This window comes from Opisthocomus hoazin, chromosome 9 (assembly GCF_030867145.1).
Source record: "Opisthocomus hoazin isolate bOpiHoa1 chromosome 9, bOpiHoa1.hap1, whole genome shotgun sequence".
Taxonomy (NCBI): domain Eukaryota; kingdom Metazoa; phylum Chordata; class Aves; order Opisthocomiformes; family Opisthocomidae; genus Opisthocomus; species Opisthocomus hoazin.
In genome coordinates, this window is record NC_134422.1 from 9,843,716 (window position 1) to 9,868,537 (window position 24,822).

Genomic DNA, 24,822 nt, shown 5'->3' on the forward strand with positions numbered 1-24,822 from the left:
TTCAGGCAGCTCCACAGGCAGTAGATCCAGCCTATCAGCTTGGGGGCAAGGCAGTCTTACCATAATCTACTGTGCAATCACAGAGATTTATAAAGTAGCTTTTTGCGTTGGTCAGAGTTCAGATGTTACATGTGGGTTTGTTGGTGTAACACATAGCTCAATGTTTGCATTCATAAGTTATTATGGCTTTAGTCAGGGTGTGAATTCAGTGAACACCGTGATCCAATATTGTTGGAAAGGCAACTTAACTAATGTGTGTCTAAACAAAAGAGGGCAATGATTCCTTGCTTTTATTGCAAATCAAGGACATAAGCATCAGAGTTATCATGGAGTTATCATGGAGTTGCTGTGAGTTGTTGTATCATGTGAGTTCATGCCCTGGTTTATTCCCTGACATTAGTAACTAATCTTGTAGCTGCATTATGAGTGCATCCTCGCTATTGTTTACAGTAGATTTATAAACTATCTAAATAGCAATTAAATATAATAGCTTTGTAGATTGTTTGCAGTTGTTCAGAAACAATTGTGCTACCACATTACTGTGATGCAGTGACATTAATCTATACAGCAGAAAAGTGGTGCTTCAGTGTTCTATTCTGCTGTTCGTGCTATGTCTGGCAGCTTGATGACTGCAAAAATAAAATTAACATATTGTAGCTGACAAAAAACAAAAAAGGCGGTATATGACATTGAGATGTGTGTGTTTTGAGGTCTCCGTGTTTCACACTGATCAACAGCTACTTCCTCTCTGCCTTAATTACAACATAAGCAAAAGGGTTGAAAGCTTCCCCTGAGAAAATTCGTGTCTAGGTCAATCACAAGCTTTAGAAAATTGGTACCTTTAAGAGTGAATATAGTTATTATTCCTTACAATTATGATCATTTTGTTATTAGCTATTATTTGTTTTCTGCCTCATTTGCAATGTATCTTGACAATTTTGAAACATAGATCATGTAAGAGTAGATTTTTGTCTACTGCCTTGCTTTGCTTAGGTAGCTGATGGTACCTGCTGTGCCCAGTATCTGCATAATTTATTGGTCTGGGGTGCAGTGGAACTGTGGAGTAAGATATGGAGCAAGTCAGAGCTGAACATCTCTGAAAATTTTATACCAGTATAGACTGACCTGCGAAAGAGAAAAAAAAAACCTGCAGAGAGGAGATCAGAGCCATTCTGCACTACTGGACACTTGCAAAGCAGCTCTATCGCAAGCTGTATTGGACATTTTAGCCTGCTATCCCTGTCCGTAGGAGCTCAGAGTCTAAATAGACTACAGGTACTATGTAGGGGAAAGGGATGTAATAGAAAGCTGCTTTTCAATACAGTTCCATAAAACTTGCCTTGAAATTGCCATCTGTAATATAGATGAACTGGATAAAAAATTTGTAAGATTGGGGGGCAGGGGAGGGGGCGGGGAAGGATTTTGGAAAAAGTCTGCATAATTGTAAATAAGAAAGTCACTAACAAATACTCTAACCATCCAAAATTCACACTTATAAAAGCTTTATAAGCCACTTTCTGGTGGTTTATGGTATACAAAATATAGTAATTCTGCTTGGTTCTGGAGATCGCTGCATTACCTGTAAGAAAGACATCAGCAGAATAATCAGTCGCACCAGGGAAATGCATTAGAATTGTTTTGCCACCTTGCATTGTACTTGCCTCTCAATGCGTGTGTGTCCCGGTTCATTACCATGGAGCTTCTTCCACAGCTGATTACTGTGGGCAAGAGTGGCAAACACTGACCCTTTATCTTGATGCTTTTCCAACACATGCAGATTACCCCCAGAGATCTGCTTTGTCGCTGTGATTTTGTGTGCAACGGATCTCCCTTTCACACGTGTGGAACAGTAAATTGACACCTAACTTGGAGACACCTGTGTGGAGCATTGTCACAGGAAAATTGGTGGTGTGCCCATCACCCTTACCATGCATGCAGTCCATAAGCAGTTGAGTGACCCCTGTGCCAGCAATTTATTCAGTAGAGTTATATTGAAGATGGGTGTTGAGTCTCAAGCTGTAGGTAGGTACAAGCCAAATGGCATCACAACACCAGTTCATCACAGAACACAGGAAAAGCCACCTCTTTGCTGCGGCCAGACAGAGACCTGAAGGAGTCCTGTGGCTCACTGCAGCATGTGCCCTGTAGCTCCTGGCCATAGCAGGGCTTTGGTACAGACCAGGAGGTTTGGATTGCCATCGCGGAACTTCTAACTTGGTATAATAAACAGCTGTGTACACTGCGTGTCTGGTCCTTCTGGATGATGTTAGAAAGTGTTTTTTTCCCAAAATAAGGATATTTTTTTTTTCCATGAGAGGAAAAAAAAACCCAGCAGTTAGACTGTTGTTGCATTGACACACAAAACATGTACTCGTAAGTACACCTTGCTCTTCAGTGGGAAGCTGCTTCAACTAAATGAGATTTTGGCAAGGGAAGAGGGTGGAAAGGAGTTACTCATCCTGTGTAACAGTGGGTATAATGATGGTCTGGCAATCTCAATTTAAGTCTGTAAGTCCCAGGGGTATAGTAAGTGAAATCGGATGACAAGTTCACTTTGGACTTGAAGAAGAGAACAGACGTTACACTGTGACTACGAATAACACAATCAGTGGCTCTGTTAGGAAAAAAAAAAAGTGTGTCTGTCGGATCTTTGGAGGGTGCTGAGCAGTGGTGGAGAAGATGCCAAGCCAGGTATTTATTTGTAGTGGTAATTCATTGACAAATACTGCGGCTAGTTTGCAATATTTTTTAAATTCATGAAAACTAATGGTAAGTTTCTGAAGTGGAGCTACTTATATAATTTTTAGGTCCGTGAACCAGAAATTGGTAACAAAGATGTGAAGTACTTAAATGAAATCCAAACTTGTTATCTTGACAGCAAGTGTTGAAAAACCAAAACCAAATGGTTTCTGTGTGGGTGCAGGGGTTTGATTTTAATTTCTTCCTGTAATACAAAGTTAGTTCCAATAATATTTACAAATCAAAGAAAGTGCTTAGATATCTGCATTTTCCATAATTGTTGCGAAAACAGCAGTAGGAATTGAAACCCCTTTTTTTTTCCTAATAATCACTTGAAAATAATTTTTAAATTAATTATTTTATTTAAGATACCACTTATTTCCATATTTAAGATCACTTTTTTGTGCTGGACTTCACATATGGAGCAACATGTCGTTCAGCAAACAAAGAGCATTGACTCTTTGGCTATATATAATATGTATGTATGCATACATATTATCGTGCAGTATAAACACCGCCAAACAAGTTTTGATCAATCTATTTAGCTTCAAACTAATTTTTCCTCATAACACTTAGGTGTAAGGGCTCTGTGTCGGTATCTTTGATTCTGAGTTTTAACTGCTAGTTAACTGCTGGTTAAACTGGCTATGTGAAAGCTATTTAAACTGTACTTACATATTGCGCTCCTTCAGCTGTGGGCTAGGTAGCATAACAAGTTATTCTTAAGGACGTGGTTTAGTGGTGGACTTGCCAGTGTTAGGTTAGCAGTTGGACTTAATGGTCTTAAGGGTCTTTTTCCAGCCTTAGTGATTCTGTGATTCTATTCCGATTCCCCCATTGCTGTGTATTTTGTTCCACCGCATGCTCCAACATGAACTCAGGACTAGGAAAAATACAGCTGCTGCCTGTGTTGTGGGATCTTCTTTCTCTTCCCAGTATGAGGTTAAACTGCAAAATAGTGCTGTGCCAACTTAGTTTTGTACCTGAAATTGGAGAAGTTATGGTTTGATCTCTGAGAAGCAAAGTACAATATTTGCTGAGCTACTAGGAAAGTATTTTTTATTTGATTTTCTTCTGTCTAATGAATAGCTGATATTATGTGTATTATCAGTTGTTAGCGAGGAAACATATTTCATCCGGAAATTTTAGTGACTGATCTAACTAAGGGCAGTTGGATTTGGCCCTGGTTAATGTATGGTAAGATGGGAGACGGAACAAATGGTAAGAGGCGAGCCCAGATGGAAAAACATCTTGAAGTTTTTGAAGAATTAATTATCCAACTAATTAGCTGGCAGTCTCACAAGAAGGGATGGAATTTTGCTGTATGCTTAGGAAATGAAGAAGTTTGATAGATCCGATGCTGGGATGTAGCTATCAGCCATGATGATGGTGGAGTCAGCTGGCTAGCCAGGCTGTCTGTGTGGGTGCAGGATGACACTTGTTTCTGCGTCAGTAAAAACACTTACCCCTCTGCATGAAGCAAAAAGTGCAGCTGAGTGGTGTGTTATGTGGAACGTCGGGCTCTGACAACACCCATGCTAGTCCAAAGAGTGGGAAACTGTGTGTCCTTGCCAAGGTCACGCAGCAATATGGCCAGAGAAGGGCTGCCTGAAGATGCTTTAGGTGGACGTCTTTAGCACTGTCATTAGCAGCTGCCGGAGACCTGCAGCAGCAGCATTTCCTGAATGCCCGAAGGTCTCCTTCTGGGCATAATCAGAAATTCCTTAGTCTTGTCGCACCTCATATTCCCTACGTCAAAGGTAAGGAAGACTGTCATGTCCTCTGGGGTATTAAGTGGGAGTGCTGAAGTTGTTCCGAGTTGGAATAGTTATTTATGTAGTAGTTGTTCAAAGAATATGTGGAAGAATCTGGTGATTTCCTCAGTTCACAGGTAGGACACTCACCTGTACAGGGAGATACCAGTGCTATTTGTATGGATATTTTTTTTTAACCAAAGATGTATTGATACAGATGGCACCTTTGTTTCCTTTCCAGCTGTATCTGCTCGGTAGCTTTAGAGTTTGGTTGGCACCTTCCTTGAGCTAGGTGTTTGTCCTGGTGCATCCATGTACTGACAAATCATGCCATTAGTCACACTCCACCATTTCTTTCCTTCAAGACAAGATGCTGGATTCTGGGTTATTATATTTTTATCTTGAAAAGTTGATTTCAGGAGCTGATGTAACTTATCTAAGGGTAAATCATGGCTGCAAAGCCCACTGACACTTGCGGTTTGCATTACATATTTCTGTTATTATTGATGGCAAAATGTATTTGTGCTGGTGATATAAATCAGGAAGACAAACAAATCTGCCATGCTCAAACTCTGGAGGATTAATTGGAAAGATTCACTCATTAAGTTAGGAAAACAAGTCCCAGATATATTAAGCATTCTGGGATAGGTGTCCCAAGTTTTCACTATGATAAATACAGAGACAATTTTAAAGGCTGTGCTAACTAATTTTCCTCTGATGTATTTCTTAGTGATTTCTACTAGCATTTCACATCAGGTAATGTGGAAATATTAGACTGGGGATCTGCAAACTTGTGCTTTATAGGACAGCTGTACCATCTCATGGCTTTTAAAGTGTGGCCACGCTACACTAAGAAGTGTGACATGGGCCAGCAAGTACCTGGTTGTGGTACAGAGTGTGGAGATGTACCTTCAGCTTGGGCAGAGCGCGACGTGAGTGAGTGATGTTGCTTCTAGACCCAAGGTGGTTCCCTTGTGTAGGGGAACAGTGGTGGCAATACATTATACCTATATAGTTAGCGTTTGTGTAATCTATTTTAAGAACTTGTTGCGTGATAAGCTACCTTAGCATATTCATATAAAAATAATTTATCCATGCATAATTTAGAGAAAGGACTAATGCTAGGTTGTAAAGTGTACCTCCTTAAAGTCAGGTTTGAGAGAAATTTGCCTTCCAGTTTGGTAGGCTTCTCTGCAAGTGAGACTGGTGACTGGTTCCAGAGAAGGAGACAGATTTTGTCAGCAAGGGCTGCAGCTCTGTTTCTCTCCCACCTGAAGAAAACTGAGCTTTTGGATATAAATACAAGTCTGAACTTTGGTGTCTGGATGAATTTCTAGGACCTGTGCAAATATCTGGTAGTGACTGTCTCAGCTGTCGGGGCCAACCAGCTGCTGGCAGCCTCTGATAGAGAAGCTGCCCATGCTTTGGTAGAGAGCTCAACGCTCTGCTTTGCGCACGCTCCCTGCTCCTGTGCGGGGAAGGTGATCTCCTGGTGACCTCCACACAGCTCCAGGCAAACTGCAGCTGCTGCCCAACTGGTGAGTAAAAAGCTTGAACTGTTGCCGATACGCTACCCTGCAATCAGGGGAGTGATGGAGTGTGGATATGCCCCATGCAGAAGGCTTCAGTGGAGCACCTAAAGGGAAAAAGTAGAGTATTTTTCAGTAATTTAGCGATTTTTCTCTGCCTGTAGTGTTTGAAATGATTAAAGACACACAGGGGGCCTCTCCAGCTATTGGCACTAGGTTTGCCGTTCAGCTGTGGGATTAGATGTCTCTATATTTTCACAGCTGTCTGCCATCTGGAGCTAACTGCTCGGACTGGGTGCTCTGCTTAAGACCTCAGCCTGAAATAAAATCATGTAATGCTGAAACATGTTGCAAACAATAAATAAGTGTTCTGGAATAAATTAATTTAGAAGAACATTTATGAAAAAATAGTTTAGAGGCTGACAGATGTGGAAGAAGGGAAGGATTAGTGCTGTAGGTGGAACATTAGATCAAGCAGAGCCTCAAATTCTTCAGTCAGTTGAAATAAATCTGGTCATTATCAAGAATTAATCTGACTAATCCAAAGCATTCTTGCAGATGTTTTTCATTAATTGGAAAGTACTTAATAAAATAATTAAAGAAATGCTGTGAGTTTTTTCATTTGGTTTTAAGCCTGATATGATTAGCTGTGCAAAATCTCTAAGAAAACAAGTCAAATAATTTTGAAGGCCATAGATTTTTATATTTATCCCCATTTATAGCATTATTAGCCAAGGGTCTTAGCTAAAACATCATTTTAAATACTTTAAAAACACTTGGGAAATAGGTGATGAAGAGAAGAGGTTAAAAAAGGCATAATAATAATTTTCATAGAAGATAGCATAGCCTGGTTCCACTTTGTGCCTTTTTCAATTTATTTTCTTATCTTCATGCCTGAAAGCTGTGAAAGCATTTTGGGCACAAAGCCACTGATGTATTCATGAGAATACCTGTCTGATACACAGTGAGCAACTCCTCTTTTAGCAGTTTTGGAAGATTCAGTAGTTACAGTCAACATTTTAGTACTCGTGATGTAGTAATTAGACCCAAGTATATGCTAAGAAAAGCCCTTTTACTTTTACTTGCTCCTAAATACCTGAGTGGAGATAGACTTGCAAGCGAAGTTTTTGGTTTACGTGACATTGCCCGAAACACAATATCCAAAGTGATGAATCATGTGCAGTCCCCGCCCTGGAAACCTTTGGGCACATGATTACTTTTACTTACCAGAGTCAGGATTTTAGGCACATGTGTTAGGAATATTCTGCTCCAAGAATATTTTTTTGTTGGTTTTGATCAGTAATTCTTATCCCAGTGTCATGATTTGCTGTCTGCCTTGCTGTATTTGAGAGTTTAAGTCTTTGTGGTAGGAAAAGTGATACTCCGAGTCCTCTCCCAGCCACTTGCTCTCTCTTTCACTCAATTTTAAAGACAAAATTGTGGCTCATAAATTCAGCTTCTATGTATTGCTGTACTGCAACTAATCAGCAGCAGCAGCGACCACCTCAAAAATAAAAATTTCTATCTAGTCTTTGTGGTTTTGAAATAAAAGCTTGGAAATATTTTTTAGTGCAGCATAAAGTAGAACTGTAAGCAGTTTTCTGCAGAAATTGTTTTCGCCAGAAAGCATTCGTGGCAATGTTTAAATTGAGCAAGAAAGCTAAAAAAATGTGAGCCAAAGAAAAGGATCTTAGGTGTTTTGCAGGGAGGGGAGAGTTTGACCATGTTGTTGAAGGATTTCCTCTGCTTCTGGGGCCTGGTGTAGGATTTTTTGCATGTTGCAGCTGAGGAATAGTTCCATCTCTACTGTTCGTTGGTGAGCTCATGATAATCCAGATAAAATAAAACCAGTGTCTCTTTTCCACCTAAAGTCTGGACTGCACCTCTTGCAGCAGCAGGAGCGTGGGCTGGTGTCATGGCCACAGCAGGCAAATGGGAGCCGAGGACTAACTGGGGGAGAAGCAGCTCCCATCATTGCTCTCTGGTGAAACCATGGGTGTTGTGCACGTATTTGCTCTAGCTGTGGCTATTTCAGAGGAACACAAAGCCAAGACACTTAGCTGCTGGTAGGCGTTGGATGTGCAAACGCTAGACAAAAGCAAGCAAGTTCTATTGACAATCTTGTGAACAGAATTAACTTCAGGTGGTGATCTATTACCATTTCAGAGGGCTTAGAGTTGCATGTGACTTACACTTGTACCATATAAATATTATACTGGGAAGAGGAATTCGCAACGAGTACGCCTTTTAGAAATGTCTTTCTTGGCTGCGTTGCTCTGGCAGTAATGTAAGATGGAAAATTAGTTTTTGTGGCCACAGAAAGTACTTGTGCTTAATTGAATCCACAGCTTGGGTTTACAGAGAACAAAGCAAAGAGCATCTCAGACCACTACTTGTAGCCTTCACGACGATGTCTCTCCTGTTACAACTATGCTGTTTCTTTTGCTGCAGAAATCAACTTTTTAACTCCCAAGTCGTTATATCCAAGAAGTGAATGAGTTAGAGATGAGCACTTGGGCATGGTTAGGAATGGAGGGGAACGCAGCCCTGACTGCAGGGGTTAGGCAGGAAATGTGCACGAAGCCATTCCTGTCAGTACAAAGAGCAGACTGCGGGCTCCATGAGGAAAATCACAGAATGTTAGGGGTTGGAAGGGACCTCTGTGGATCATCTAGTCCAACCCCTCTGCCGAAGCAGGGTCTCCTACAGCAGGCTGCACAGGGTCTTGTCCAGGCAGGTCTTGAATATCTCCAGAGAAGGAGACTCCACAACCTCCCTGGGCAGCCTGTTCCAGGGCTCCGTCATCCTCAGAGGGAAGAAGTTCTTCCTCATGTTCAGACGGAACTTCCTGTGCTTCAGTTTGTGCCCATTGCCCCTTGTCCTGTCGCTGGGCACCACTGAAAAGAGCTTGGCCCCATCCTCCTGACACCCACCCTGCAGATATTTATAAGCATTTATTAGGTCCCCTCGCAGCCTTCTCTTCTTCAGGCTGAAGAAGCCCAGCTCCCTCAGCCTCTCCTCGTAGGAGAGATGCTCCAGTCCCCTCACCATCCTCCTAGCCCTCCGCTGGACTCTCTCCAGTAGTTCCTCATCTTTCTTGAATTGGGGAGCCCAGAACTGGACACAGTACTCCAGATGGGGTCTCACCAGGGCAGTGTAGAGGGGCAGGAGAACCTCCCTCGACCTGCTGGCCACACTCCTCTTAATGCACTTCAGGACGCCATTGACCTTAGCAGCCAGGGCACACTGCTGGCTCATGGTCAACCTGTCGTCCACCAGGACACCCAGGTCCCTCTCCACAGAGCTGCTCCCCAGCAGGTCCACCCCAAGGCTGTACTGCTGCATGGGGTTGTTCCTCCCCAGGTGCAGGACCCTGCACTTGCCCTCGTTGAACCTCATCAGGTTCCTCCTGAATTACAACAAATATTCAAAATTACAGATGAGATTAAATGATTAGACATAATAGTGAGTCCTTCTAAGATGTTTTTGCAGCAAGCATGGGGATACTGATCTTTCGAAATGCTGCAGCCAGTGAAGAGCAGTACTTGCCAGTGCACCAGCCCTAAATCATCGATGTGGGTTTATATGCTGTTTAGTTATGTGGAGGAACATCAACGTTTTGCAAAGGAACGTAAATTTGTGAGTTTTAATGTTAAATTCAAGTACGCAATGAGCTCAACACTTGCTAGGGAGGGAGCTGCCGGGTGGCTTTAAAGTTTGAAAAGAATTTTAAAATGTTCCAATCCTTGGGTTCCAAGAAAAAAAATGTTCCTTCAGGTAGCTTTCAGCATGCCACAAGTGGTGAGAAGAAAAGGGAAACTTCGGATGACAGAGTAGACTAAGAGGATAGAGGGGATGTTCAGAGGCTGGCTGAAAACTGATTGAGGAGGGAGACAGCTGCTTTAGGAAATGAATGGGAAATAAAGCCGAGGAAGCTGACAATCAGTGGCACAACAGTGTATATTCCTTCTGAGATATTTACTTATCTGAAATATGTCAAATGGAATTAGCAATGCCTGGTAACTAGTAATAACAGGATTAAAGACCTTTTTGTGGTTCATTCATAAAACAAGTAGTTCTTAATCCTGTACTTAGACTGGCAGTGATGGCTTTAAATGGAAGTTTTTCATTGCAGAGACTAGACAATACAGATATCTTCAGCATTAAAAATACAAACATCCTGAAAAGGGGGGAGAGAAGCAAAAATGATACTTCTGATCTTCAAAAATGAATTAGAATGAGCTCATTTTAATTAAAGAGGCTTGAATTAAATGGGATCATTTGATCAAGTGGGCTTTTTTTTGTAATCTGAAAGCAGTTGTTTGTGTCAGAAGAGGTTGTCAACCACAAGAAATCGCTCCTTACTAAGCAGTGGTCATTGGAGTGGTTCCCACTACTCATGCTATCTGTAATTTAGTCTGATAGGAAGATTTTTAGTTCACTTAAATAGCAAGTACTCGGCTAAATTATTGTATTTTTCTTGTTTAAGCAGTTAGCCATGCCTTGTTATTACTTGTATCTGTTTCTTTTACCTTAGGAAAAGAGATATGTTTTTCCTATGGAGGTATACGTTTACAAGAAGTGTTTGTCGATATTACTTCAGAAGCTTGATATGTCCATCTTTCTGTAATCCTTGTTTTCTTTTGATGTTAATGCTGGGTCCTACATCAGCTTCCCATAAATTCTCAACTGTGTGAAATATTATTTATAAAACTATAAATGTAATGACTGGTCAGTAAATTTTGGATTATTCAAACTGGGTCAACTATTTTTAGTTCAGTTTTGAACTCACTGCTGAGTTTTGAATTTCTGACCAAAAAGTACTTTGTTCCAAGTCACCCTTGATTCCCAGTAATGGTTAAAATCATTGCATTGCTCATGGTATGAAAAAAACATCAGCTTTATTGCTTTATGCAGCAGAAATCATGAAGTGGCTACTGTTAAAAATCAAGAAATGCCATTAGTTTGGGGACTCATAGGGAAATCTATTTCAGATGGTAATTTAGAAGCGAACAGCAGTATTAGTGATAATAATACTGTGCTCTCTGGTTAGTATTTTCCCAGAAGTAATTTATCATAGAAGTATGAAAGATAAATGACTAGGCTTTTAAAATGGTCTTTAGTGGAAATATATTTACTTCATCTTAGTAGTCCCTGAGACTCCATATATCAGTGTACACTGACAAAATAGTGTAACAAAAATTTCTATTGTGTGTTGCTTCTCCAGTGCTGTTAGTTGCATTTTCTTAGTGTGAATCAGCTTTGGTGCATAATACTGATATTAGGTTGATTCCTTTGTTTAGTTGTGCCAGCACATATGTGGTCATTGTAATTTAACAACAGGGCAAACAAAAGTCTGTGACTCCGAGACGATTATAGCTGAAATAAGAGTCTAGTCACAGGTATTGACAGCTCGGGAAAATGAGGTATGCAAGCGTACAGACAAAAAGGATTAAGAGCATTATTACGGAAAATGCTAGGAGCTGTGGTACTGCCTTTTGTACCTGTCTGTACCTTTTGGCTTGTTAGAATCTCTGATGTTTCTTATTAACCCGGACTGGGAAAGATAGGGCCAGGGAAGAAGGCTGGGACAGCGCATACCTAAATTGTGTTGCAGCAAAGTGCTCGAGGGTCTCCTGGCTGATAGGAGAAAGGCAGACATATAGCCTGCTGTGGCATACGATGTAGTGTGTGAGAGTTTCCATGTCATAAACCTTCCTCATCATCACTGTATTTGTCTTCTGCCCTTTTTGCTGTCCCCGTATTCCTCCGTAGTCTTTTTTTCTCTTTTTTTCCTTTTTGGGGTTTTTTTGGCCGTTATCTTTCTTTTATTGCACTTTGTCGTGGAGCCTGGAGCTCAGTCTCACAAAATGAGCAAACTTGAAACCGTGTGCAACCAAGTGAGCAGGGAAAGAAAAGCGGAGAAGGCTGAGAAGTGGCAGTGAAGGAGGCAGGGACTCTCTGTCTAGTCTGCTACTCGCAGGAAAAGGAGGAGCCTAGACTTGAAAACAAAGGGCACTTTTATAGCACACTTGAGGTAAAATGTTTGTGTGTCAGAAATAGTGTCAGCAAGCTGTGAGAAGGTAACAGCAGCCTGCTGTTTATTTTTGCTTTTCCAGTAAGTTCTCACACCATGATGTAAAGCTGTAACTTACAGTTATGATGTACTGTGCTGTGTGTACTTGCGGATGTGTGTCTAATTTCACAGCTAGAAAACCAGATAATTTTATTAGAATGGAGTAAATGGAAAATTTCTTTATCTATTCAGCTGTTATAAAACTTGTGTCTTGTATGATTCTGAGGAATTTAATAATACTTCTTATAGTGAACAGAAACATTTCAACTGGGGCGACAATTTCAAAGGAAGATTTTGGCTTGGAATAAGTATTAAAAGTTTGCTTAGTTTGTCCAAATTGATAATAAAAGGAAATATGAAGCCAGTGTTGGTGAAAACTCATGCTGAATTATTCTGTAGACTGTTCTGAGCCTAAGGAAATTTCGTATTCATTGCTGAACATTCATTTATATCTACCCAAATGTTCTTTTTTCTCTCCATCCCTCTTACCTCATCCAGATTTATATTTTTGAAAATAACATCTACTATCAGCCTGATGTAAAGAGTAGCTCATTGCGTCTGACATCTTCGGGAAAAGAAGGAATTATTTTTAATGGAATTGCAGACTGGTTATATGAAGGTAAGCCGGACAAATATATCTGTTTATTAAAACAGATGAGAGATTCTTGTACAGACCCAACAGCATAAATCTATTCGTTTCAGAAAGTGCTATCTAAGGTTGTTTTTGCTTCTTGGCCTTCTCATTTTCTTGCAAGATTGCCTTTGTATCTATTCGTACTTTGTATTGACTGCTGTTTTGCATATAAAAATATTTTCTGAGAAAGAGGAATTTGTTTTCAACCAGAATATACCAAATGTATTATGAACACTAGGCAGTATGTGAAGAAATGCTATAGTGGTGAAATCTTCATGTGGGATTTTTCTACCAACTTCAGTGGGGCTGGCATTTCAAATAAAGCTGTTAAAATAAAACTAAACACCCTGTATGTTTTTCTTGTCTAGAATAACTCCATTCATACCGTTGGAGCTATTCTGAGTTTACAATGTGAGTGAGGAGGAAACAGACTCAGTTTGTTGCTTGCGTGAAAAACAGTGCCGATCTATTTACATCCTAATAGAAAAAAACATGGAAGAATCATAGCATAGAAGCAGAACTGGCTATGTTTTCTTTTTTACTACTGGATACATAGCAAAAGGTGATCAAAGACGATACTACCTGGCACCTCACTTTTTTAATCGGTGTCTCTCAGCCTCGGTGGTGTTTGATATGCTGTGTGTTAGCGTGACCCACGAGAGACTCCAGCCCCTCAAGGCAGGCAGTAACATTGTGCTTGACTTGAAGAACATGCTTGAATCCAATTGGAGTATTTTGACAAGATCTAAAAGTGTCACACTCTTACCTCAACGGTGGCTGCTGCTTTTACTTAAATCAACCTGGACTGGACTCCTGAAAAACTTTGCTGCTGGCAAGCAGTGCCACAATGGAGTTGGGGACAACTCAGTTTCTGATATCCTCTGGCTTCTGAAGCCGTCTTCTGTATAGTACCACAGAATGTTTCTCTCTGGACTCAAAATGCTTTTGACACAATAATAAAAATTTTGAAAAGGGAGCACATTATCCAACTTGGTACAAGAGGTTAAAATTAACACACATTTCAGTGTGTTTCTATGGGACTCAGGAATTCTGTAGATAAACAGTTCAATGTTAAATACTCAGTTGCCTGAAGTATATAACCTCTCCTAAGTAGAGTTTTGCAGGGCAGGGTGTTTTGTAGGAGTGGTTTTATGTCATGTAGTAAGGAACTTCAGTGGGGCCCTTAGAAATGGTCTATCCATACCTCTCAGCATATCAGTAGTTACGAGCAGATGGCTCACATTTTTAAAAATCTCTGCCCAAGTAAACTCTGAAATTAGAATGGTAGTTTGCTTCCCTTAGCCATATAAATGCCTATGTCTGATAATTACCCACTTCCAAGGTTTCTGTTAATATTTTGAAATGTATTAAGATGGTAGCACATTTCAAAACTTAAGGGCAAAGGACGTCTTTGGAACGGAATATCATTTTATACGCACTTCATATTCTTCAAGTCTAACATGACTGCATGCAAATTGAAGAATTTAGACATATGTAACTCATTGAAGCTGATATGTTTTCGCCAAAACACAGTAAAGTTAGTAAGAGTCGTAGTCGTGGATGCAACAAGGCAATTCCGGCCCCTGTTCTGCGGGTGTTCTGAGGACACCAGTTCAGGAGAGAGAGGTCAGCCTGTGTCTCTCCTCTCTTTGGTGTGCCACTGGGTGCAGCACGGAGCTGCAGTCAACGCCATATAACGAAGGAACATTATACACTACATATACTCTACTCCACAGATCACAATGCAATATGAGATTCTTTAAAAAACGTTCCTTCCTAGTCTGCAAAGGATCATAAGGATATTGTAGGATAATTGAGGCTGGAAGGGGCCACAAAAGGTTGCCTAATGCAACTTATCAGTTCAGGTATTTGCCAGGCATTTTGTTTGAGCTGTCTGGAAGGGATGGAGTAGACCCCATCTAGAATTATACAGACTGAAGTTTAAGACATGTTTTAATGGAAGAAATATCGGAGGGTTTCTATGATTTGGGTGTCTGCATTCATGAGATGTACATTTAAGAACTAAAGAGAGTCAATACTAATTATTTTTTTCGATACATGACAATATGCTAATATTTTTTTTATGTTTCAGCTTACCTGTGTATCTCAGAAACAGTATCTGAAAGAGGTTCATGTGGATTTTTTTGTAACTTCATTTGTTTGAACGATCAACAAAGCTGTTGATAAAATAAATGACTGTTTGTTTAAGCTGCAAATGTTTCATGAGTGATGAACAGAAAAAGAAAATGGGGCAACTCAGAAAGAACAAGAGCAGTTAGCGCAATAATGGCAATGGTGCTTGTCTGGGGTTATGCTCCTGCTTCTCTATGTGTGCCCATCATTCCTACAGACACATTTATTAGTTGTTATTTGGGGACTGAAAGGCTTTAAAGCTTCACAGAACTTTTTTAGCTGACAACAAAGCACAGGCTTATTCACGTGTGCTGTGGCTGATACTGGCATGTGAACGCGTGGATACAGAAGACTCATACCTGGCCATGAGCCTGCTTCTCCTTTTTTGAAAAGGAAGTCAGAAGTAGTCATCCAAATGTCTTATACCTCTGCATGAGTCATCACCCCATTTTGTTCTTCTTATTCCGTGTCTCTACAGCTATATGCATACCTCTGTCATGAGAAGGAAAAACAAATGGTGTCTAGTCTGAGACTAGAGAGTCTCTGAAGTGGCGTGGGAGGTGATACGCATCCCAAAGCCTTCCTCCTGATGCGTGTCCTAAAGCCTTCCTTGAGTGATTTTGCCCACTCTTTTCCAAGTTTTTTAATCCCTGCCCAAATAGTTGTTGGATTTCCTGACTTAGAGAGAACTCTCTGGGTTCCCAGGGATGCAGGCAGGCAGTGGGCTCTTCTCCACAATATTAAAGTCAGAGTAAAAGGGAATTCTGTCTGTACACATTGGAGGACCACAGTCCTCGTCTGTTGGCATGAATGAAGATGCTGCTCCTTTCCCATTAACCATTGTTTGACTTAGAGCAGTCCTCTACTTTCAGTGGAGTTTTAATAGCATCAGAAGCTGAGCAGGTGGAGTATTGTTCAGATAAAGTTTAGAGGTTTTCAGTTGAATTGAGAACTGTTCCTCCTTTTGACCTCATTTGTTTTCTTTTATCATTTGCATGATTTTGTTCTGAGCATTTTACCTTACAAAGCATTTGGGAATAGCTTTCCTGTGTGTGAATAACCTTGTCTGAATGCAAACAGTAATATTTTAAAACAAACACAATTGTGGTTCTTGCTATCTGATATTCACCATTCATTCTCTGCTGTTCTCCTGTGTGAAAGGTTTCAGTTATCCAGCCAGGGAGAGAAGCAGGATCCAGAATATATGACTTTGAATACAGGTGGCAGCTTCATTGCACCTAACTGTTGATAATTCAACCCATGAAGCTGCTTCAAAACTTTCAGAATCTGATTAGCGGCTTTGAGAGTCTCCATTGACAATTTAAGTAGTTTTGTAGCTAGACTCTTAAATTAGGTATGCAGTCAGGCCTTGGTTCCTGTTACTACGCTATTCTCAATTAGTTTTCTAGCCAAACACTTCAAATTTAAACACAAAATACTCACCAAACAAGCCAACGTATCAAATATGTAATAAAAGAAAAAAAGCTAAGTCTTTTCACAAGTGGAAGACAGAAGACCTGTACGGGGTGAATTTGGAATTGGTCAGGAGCTGCTTTACTGGAATTCCAGGAGTTTTGGGTGCTGCTTCTATGGTTGTTTCTCTTTTATTTCTTTCAAGTATGAAATTCAATGACAATAAATGTAAGAAAATACTGCATGACATTTTTGAGAATTACTCTCATTTGGAAATGGAATAAAATTTGGATAAAAAAGTTTTGGTTGGATTTTCAAAAAATTACACTGCAAAATTATTGAACTTTCTAAGAATTAAAGCTGACCATTATATTGAGACAATAAAATATTGTGCTCCAAAAATGATTACATAAATATCACTGTGTGAGGACCTGCTTGTTACCAGGTGCCATAGCTCAGAGAAATCGAGTATACTGAAGTTTTATATTAAAAGAAAAAAATAAAAAAGATTTACAATCCTAAAAAAAAAATCTGTCTATTAAAATGGTCCAAATCATTTAAAAATTAATTAAACACATCTAATGGAAAGCAGTAGAACTAAACATATGGCAATTACAATCATCTTTCACATTTCAATGATTTATTGATGTCAATGAAAGTATTAATTTGAGGAAAATGCTTAAAGTTTGGTCTTTCGATATGCGTTGTTATCCAAACATTCAACCCAGGATAATGTGAAATTTCTGAAATTACAACAGACGCGTTTCAAGTAGGCACAGAAAGAACAAATCAGTGCCAACTAAATGAACTGGAAACTATGTGATAGTTATTTTCATGGACGCTAAGGAAATCTGGTTTTGCAGAGGAACTTCTTCATTCTCACGTTGCCCACTGGTGGTCTCCAGATGGTGAAAGACTGGCGTTCCTGACCATAAATGACTCTCTGGTACCAAACATGGTTATTCCCCGGTTTACTGGCGGTCTGTATCCAAAAGGAAAGCAGTATCCATATCCTAAGGTAAGATTAGTGTGAGTGCAGCCCCCTCCTCCTCTGCCTTGTTCAGTGAGAGCATTCAGCCATGTGGAAGGAATGTTTCTAGACAGTAACAGAGACTGATTTTGTTCATGGTGCTTTTTAAGAAATAATTACTTTTTTTTTTCAGTAGACTGTAACACCTTTTGCTGGAAAGAAACTGTCGGGTGAGGAGCAACAGGCAAGCTAATTCGTAGTAATTTCATCGTTGATATATGGCTTGGTAAAATCTATCTACCGCTTCTAAGAGGAGGGTAATGTGTGTGAAGGACTGCACTGAAAAAAAGATAGTGTCACAACTGCACTGGAGTCATAGACACTGTGTGCAGAGCACAGGGCATCTTCCAATGCAGTTATGTATATATCTCAATAAATGATGCTGTTATTAATAAATGTGACAGACTAGCCTTGAATAAGATAAACTACAGTAAAATCTTTTCCTGGCCATCAAAATGAGAAAAAAAAATACATAAAAAAGTATAGCCAGCACTGAGTTTCAGATTTAGAGACGAGTTTTTAGATTCGTGCTGGAAAGAACAGCCCAGACAGGGGTAGTGCATGAAATCGCTCCTCGTTTTCTGGGGATTTCCTGATTAGGCATCTCCTTAGCCATCGTTTTTTTGCTGAGCTGCAGCACTGGTATTATCTTCCAACTTCCCGGTTTATCCATCCCCTGCATGCAATTTCAAAGTGCCTGAGCTCCTTTCTGATGGGATATGTAGGTCCCCGTCTGTGGTACTCCTTTGACATTTCAAGGGAAGTTCACTGAGGGCTTTAGAAAATGTTCCTGTTACCCTATACCTGCTGCCCTTTTTTGGTGATGAGCCTTGATTCTTGGTGGGTGGACAGTTAGACGGTACCAGGTACTATGAAACTATAATATGCCTGACAAATATAATGTATTTGTGCTATGAAATAATACTCTAAAATAATGCAGTAACAGTATTTTCAGAGCTAGTTCACATACTTGCATTGGCAAAAGACGTTAAGTGGCTAAGCAAAGAAAAAAAGGAATGCTTTTTGAAGTCAGCTTTGCAAACAAGAAATGAGTAATTCCGTTTCATTAGCAATTCAGCATAAAAGTGATACACAATACTACTTCAGTAATCTCATTAATGAAAAAACATTCTCTTTATTTAATGTCTATTTAATGCCAATTTAGCTACCCGTTAAACATCATTAATTGGTAATGAAGCTTGTGGTATAGCAACAGAGATGAAAAGAAAGGTTTGGTCTGTATTATCTAATGAAACCATTGGAGAAATTTTATCTATGATTAAAAAATAAAATTAAACTCATTATGTGTTTGAATACTGCAACATACACATCTGTGTACGTCATAAGCACAGACTGTATTCTTAAAAAAAAATTGGAAAAGGAACTTTATGTTTTGTTAAATACATTGAAAACAAAGTAGAATTTCAATGTAAAGAGTTCTTGCGCTACTGAACAAATGTTCTGGTTATTACACAAAATTTACACTATTCAGTTTGTCATGAGGAGACCCTGAGTGGTAGAGGAGTTGAGACTGTTCCCTGTCGAGGGAGAGATGTGGGTGTGAGAGCTTTCTGCTCGGGTGGGAAACCCACCTTCAGCTGCCGATGTCCACTGCGGGCTGCGGGAGCTGCGTGCTCCCCACAGCAGCTGCCTGGCTGCAGGGACAGCCCTTGGCGCGAGCGAGGAGCCGCTGCCGTGGAGCTGTGGCTGAGACGTGTCCACGCAGCAGAGCGGGGCACGCCGTGGGTGGTCACAGCAGAGGCAGCGCAGCCCTGACCGGAGAGCCCGTGGTGGGCAGTGCCGTCCCACGGAACCCTCAGCCGTGGCTGGAGCGGGGCTGGCACAGTGCTGTGCTCCTGCGCTTCGTGTTCAGGGGCTGGCACGGGTCCGGCCATGCCCGCTGCGAAGGCAGGCTTTAGGGTGTCTCTCTACAACTCCTGCTCACGCTGGGTAGTGATTCCTCATGGCAGCCCTCCAGGTGAGAGTACTTGGATACCGCTATGCAGTGTAAGGTTCAAAGGACGTAAGGACACTGCAGTTGTATCCTAAGGACTTGATCTTTCAGTTGTTTTCTTCCACAATTTTGTGTTCGTGTAAGCTGGTTTGTGTAAAGGAGGCCTTTGATAGATCACATCTTTTGTAAAAGCTTTTCTGAAATAAAAAAAATCCAGGAGTCTAATTAAATCCATTTTCAAAACTTTTTTTTAGCACTAGTAGAAATACACAAATGCCACTTTCTTCTCCCCCGTAGACTCAGAAATGAGTGGATACAGCATGCAGACTATATTTTGAGATAAGTCCAGTTTCTGAAGGGAATTTGTCAGTGTATTTCAGCCAAGCTGTTTTGCATTTCTAAATACCGCCGTGAAGCGCCAGCTATGCAACTTTGTAGCTTATTATGATTAAATCTGTAGAATCAGTGATTTTACCTTGTCCTTCCGATGTTAAACAGGAGTCAGCCGCCTTGAGAGAGACACTTTTCATCCCCCATACCCCAAGGACGCTGTACAGTGTTGCGTGACTCCTGGGACTGACATGAAAAAGAAGCTTGGATACGATATGGCTAGGCCAGGGAGATGGGACTAGTTGCATCTCGCTGCCAGCCCTGCAGAGCCTTGCTTTCTGTCTCCAGTCCTTTCTTTTCATCTCAGGAACATCCCTTAGTATTGAGCCATGTTACTGGGAGAAGGGCGAGTCCCACCTCCCTGTAGGTCCTCAGGATTTGTCAGGCTCTTCACAGTGGATATATATCAAGCTGCCATTTTTATTCCCCATTAGCAAGAAGCAGCATTTTGTTTCTCTTAAAGCTGGCCTGCCAAAGCAACTGGGTCCGGAACAGGACCAAAAGTGAACTTTTCCATGTCAGGAAGCCAGGGGAGGAAGACTGGGGGGAAACAGTGAAGGAAGAGGAGGAATGTTATCCTAGGTATGGGACAGCTTTTTGGAAGAAGGAACAATAGTGTCTGGAAAAGACTTGGCTGGAGGCTGGGCTTAACTGCCGGTTTAGGAACTGGCTGTGTTTTTGCAGCTGACTTTACTGAACTGGGCCAAACCACTTCTGGCGTTGGTCCCCTGCTCGGCACAGGAAGGTCTGCCCTTGGTAAAGGGCAGTGCAAGAATTACTCAACTAATACTTCATTTTTTAAACTAAGTAATTCATACGGCTGCGAAATTAATTTTTTGAATTTAAGATTTTTAAGTTGTAATGATTTCTCATTATTATAAAGATACTGAATTATGTTAATGAATGATTCTATTTAGCTGTCACTGACTTAGTGCCTCTAAAGCTTCTGTTTGCTCTTTTTCAAAGGCAGGTCAAACAAACCCAACAATAAAGCTGTTTGTAGTTAATCTGTATGGACCAGCGCATACACTGGAACTGATGCCACCTGACAGCTTCAAATCAAGGTATGTAATTTCATTGTTTTGAGACTCATGTTTAATTTAACCTGACTGTCTGTGAGGCTAATCATTGCCTTTTTGCATCAGCACAACACTTATCTTTGGCTGGAATGGGGTGATCTCCATCCCTGTGGGTGAATATAGTGATGATCAAATAAAATACAGCTGCATTGGATTGACACTCCTCTTAAACATCACAGGGATCTGGCATTTGTTCTGATGTCCAGAGAAGTTGTAATTTACTTGAAATATATGGAATTAAGAATCCTAAGCTATGGTCAGAGGGGCTGAACACTGCCCTGTTGCTGTGGTTTTTGCTGCATTCACTCCCAGCTTTTCCTTGCTGCGGGCCAACTTACTGCTTCCAGTTTCTGAAATGAGATTGCAGAATATAGAAATGTATAACAAATGCCCAGAACACGTAATCAGGGTGTTCCCTCATTCAGAGAGAAATACTCTGAACTTTTCAAATCCAGTAGGTTACGGAAAGTTTTGTTTTTCGTCACAGCTGACAGATGCAGTGAGGTGACAGAAGGTGAGATGCGATGCCACCAGATCAGATAGACTAAGAAGGGCTGTGCTCTGTTTTTCAGGAGAAACTGCTTCAGAACCACTGAGCTAATTTAACAGTCCCTTTGACTTTGGGGCTGAAGAAATAGGGTCTGGCTGCAGCTGATGAATCTCCTGCTAAAGTTACCACCTTAAGCTGAGCTCCCAATTACCTGTCCTTGCTTTGAGATGCCTTGAAACTTGTGTTTAAGATCAAGAAAATTTTCATCCCTTCTCGTACCTGTATTCTAGTTTGTAGAATTGCAGGTGTACTGATTAAATTCCTGTTGTGGTTTCAGTGCACATGCTAATGAGTTTCTAACCCTAAATTATTATATAATATAGGTAATAAGAACAATAAAAGAGTTACCACAGTCCAGATCTGACTGCAGCCAAAGTGCCAGGGGTGTGCAACTTTCTCTCTTTGCTCGGGGCATTTTCAGATGGGGAAAAACGTGGAAAGAATTGGCAACCATAAATCTACCTCTAGCTAAAAAAAAAATCCCTATGAATATAGTTGCTGGTTTTGTAGTTCCTGCAAAACCGAAAAGATTTTTTGGTAATTGTTCCCAAAACAATCAGGATTTTAACAGCGGGCACTGATTCACAACCTTTGCAACCAAGTTTAAACTCACGTAGCTCTCTGCTGCGCAAATTGAGGTACTCTAATTGGGATTATTTGATAGTGAATTATGAATTTAGTAGTGAATTACGCCTTGCAATTATTTGTGTTAGCTGGAATGCTTACTGATGGTGTTAGTGAGAGGAATGATATTGTGCCTTTTGAAGTATTTTCTTTCTATTATGGGCTGATACTGAAAAACATAATAAAATCTCCTGCTGCTTGCTAACTGTTCATTAATTTAAGTGATAGTATAAAATCTGAAAGAGATTCCTTGCCATCAAGATTAGCATCTTAACTCTCTTAAACAGCATTAAAATTGTCCTTTAAATGTCAGAAGGCATGAAGAAGTGAAACGAGAAAGCAATGTGTAAATCCCCAAGAAAAAAAACCCTCACAAATGTTGTTCAGATGTTATGGTATCACTCTAGATTTTATACATACATTCCATCTAGATTTTTCAGATTCATTCTTTCTCCCCAACAGATTGAAAATAAAAGTAGAATCAAATCAATTAATATTGGTATCTTAAAACCTTCTTTTGCATCTTGAAGCTGAAACTAGCGGTAGCTCAATTTATGGAATTGCCTTTTTAAGCCTTACGGGACATCTTTGTCAGATTTTTGAGTCCTTGATAAAGATATTGTTCCTTTTTAATTGAAACAGTATTCATGTTTAAAATTCTGTTTTGCTGCAGTATCAGAAGACAGTAAAACTATTTAAACCTGGAAAAAAGTTAGTTCCATCTTAATTTTAGCTATTAAGGTACAATGTCAGTGCTATAAAAGCTACAAAAATTGTATAGTTGTCAGCAAAGTATACTGTAAACCTTGCATTCTGACTCTGGATTTGAGTAGCAGTCGGTCGTCACACTGGTCATCAACGCATATATATCCATATATCAATATATATACAGGTATGAAGAATGAACTTTGAACAGGCCTTTCTAGAGTGGAAATCTTTGTAGTTTGTAACAGTTGGAGGTTTTTTAAAAGTATTAGCTTTTTTGATAAAAGTAGTAGCTGCTTTTAGGGGTCAATTTTTTTCAGTACCCTTCTAATCCATTCATTATGGAGTCATTAGTAAATAGGTCATGGGAGTCTTTCAGAATAAAATGGAATGGGACACTATCATGTATAGTTGTAATGGATCTTTCAGGGCAGAAACATTTTGGAAATATGTATTGTACAACACGTCACAGGAGAGATTCACTCCTACGTAGGGAAGCCACACAAATTTGTAGGGAAGAGGACCTCTGTTACTCATAGCCACAAAAAGTAACATTGAGATTCTCGGCTCTCCTGAAACTGTGCAGTGCAGGACCTCTGAAGACAGAAAACTGTTTCTCTGATTTTTAGGGCGTCTGGGAACTTGTAAGATTGCGTAAATTCAGTGTTCTGCCTTCATTTACTACTTGCAGTGATTCTATAAAGGTGCTTGGTAATATTTCCCAAGTTTTGTTCAGGTTACTGTGATAAAAAGCTAGCAATAACAATTGTAAATTTACTCCCGAAAGTTTTATTCTGTGGAAAAATTTACCATCTACTGTCTGCAGTTAATGTCACAAAAAGACTGACAGTCTTCCTCTAATCATGTGGTTGTATTCTGTGCAGATACTGTTACCCCCTTGATGTTTTTATTCCATGTGTACCATTTGTTATCCATGCATTTCCAAATCAGCAAAATCATGTGGATATTTATGTATTTCTAGTTTTAAATCACCCTTTGAATCTAGAAAGGTTGGTTTTATGCTTCCAGCAGTCATTTTATCTGATCCTTGCTTTGGAATAGAAAATTTGTTTGATTCTAACTGGGAGTGGGAAAGATGGAGGGTGCACGCAGTTTGGTATTAGGAAAACTGGGTTTTACTTTCAGCTTTTCTCAGCTGTGCTGTGTCTCGTCACTTCTTTCCTGCTTCTGTACTTCCCCTCTTCTGTAACTTGGCAATAACAATACCTATCTCACAAGGTTAATGTAAAGGATTAATTCACTGTCATACCTTACAGCAAATGGCTGTAATCTATTCAGCCAAAGCCTACAGGATGAAAATATATTCATAGGCTTTATTTTATTGAACTTTTCCCATGCAGTGCTAAGGTATTTATTGATTATTCCCTTCCCTGTTCAGTGGGAAGAAGTGCAGGTTCTGCGTGTGGGCCAGGACAAGCCCCTGGGTCAGCAGGGGATGGGACCGAGCCGCCCTGCTGAGGGTTTGTGCTTGGGGCTGGATGGGGGACAGCAGCACATGCGGATTGTCACCAAGGCTGGGCTGCTCTAGGAGGAGTGTGGCCGGCAGACTGAGGGACATTTCTCTGTCCATCACCTGTGAAGACAGAGTATCACCCACATCAGTTTGGGTATTCGAGGGGGACAATGAGAGGCTGTCAGTGGGCTACCAAGATGATGGTGGCCAGGGCCCATGGCCACAAGGAAATGGGGAGCAGAGCTTGTTAGCCTGGCTAGGATGGTGGCCACCAGCACCCGTGGGAAGGGGAGCTAGAAAAGCTTCTTCCAATCAAATACCCGTGGCTTAGTCTCAGAAGAAAACTGCAGCACATCCATCAACGTATGTGTAGATAAAGTCATGTACAGTATACCAAACTACTAAAAAACTGTAGTCATCTTAGCTACCTTGCAAGTCATGTCTCAGTTTGTGTTGTTCTTTATGTGTGTTTCTGAGAATGATATTTTCTACTAGTGTCTGTAAATTCTCATATGCTGTTCAATGCACAACAGTGTAAATAATTTAAGAATATAGTAAATATTCTAGAGCACTGTGCATGAGGCAAGTTTCTGTTGTTTACCTTCTTAGACAACAACCTGTCAGCAAACTAGTAAAGCATAATAAGTTGGCTTTCTTTAGGTGAACCCTATTGCATTTATTATTGAAATCCACATCTATTAAAACCATCAACAAAGGTAAGTTTCCTTTTTCCATTGA

At 40.4% G+C, this 24,822-nt stretch overlaps 1 protein-coding gene across 2 annotated transcripts in view; it reads left to right on the forward strand.

Moving 5' to 3' along the window:
- Positions 1-24,822, forward strand: part of DPP10 (dipeptidyl peptidase like 10) — a 583,710-nt gene that overhangs the window by 509,637 nt on the left and 49,251 nt on the right. For both annotated transcript variants that reach the window (XM_075430457.1, XM_075430456.1), the window contains exons 8-10: positions 12,597-12,717; positions 17,142-17,296; positions 20,619-20,716. In XM_075430457.1, the coding sequence (XP_075286572.1) occupies positions 12,597-12,717; positions 17,142-17,296; positions 20,619-20,716 (374 nt within the window). The remainder of the gene's footprint in view (positions 1-12,596; positions 12,718-17,141; positions 17,297-20,618; positions 20,717-24,822) is intronic.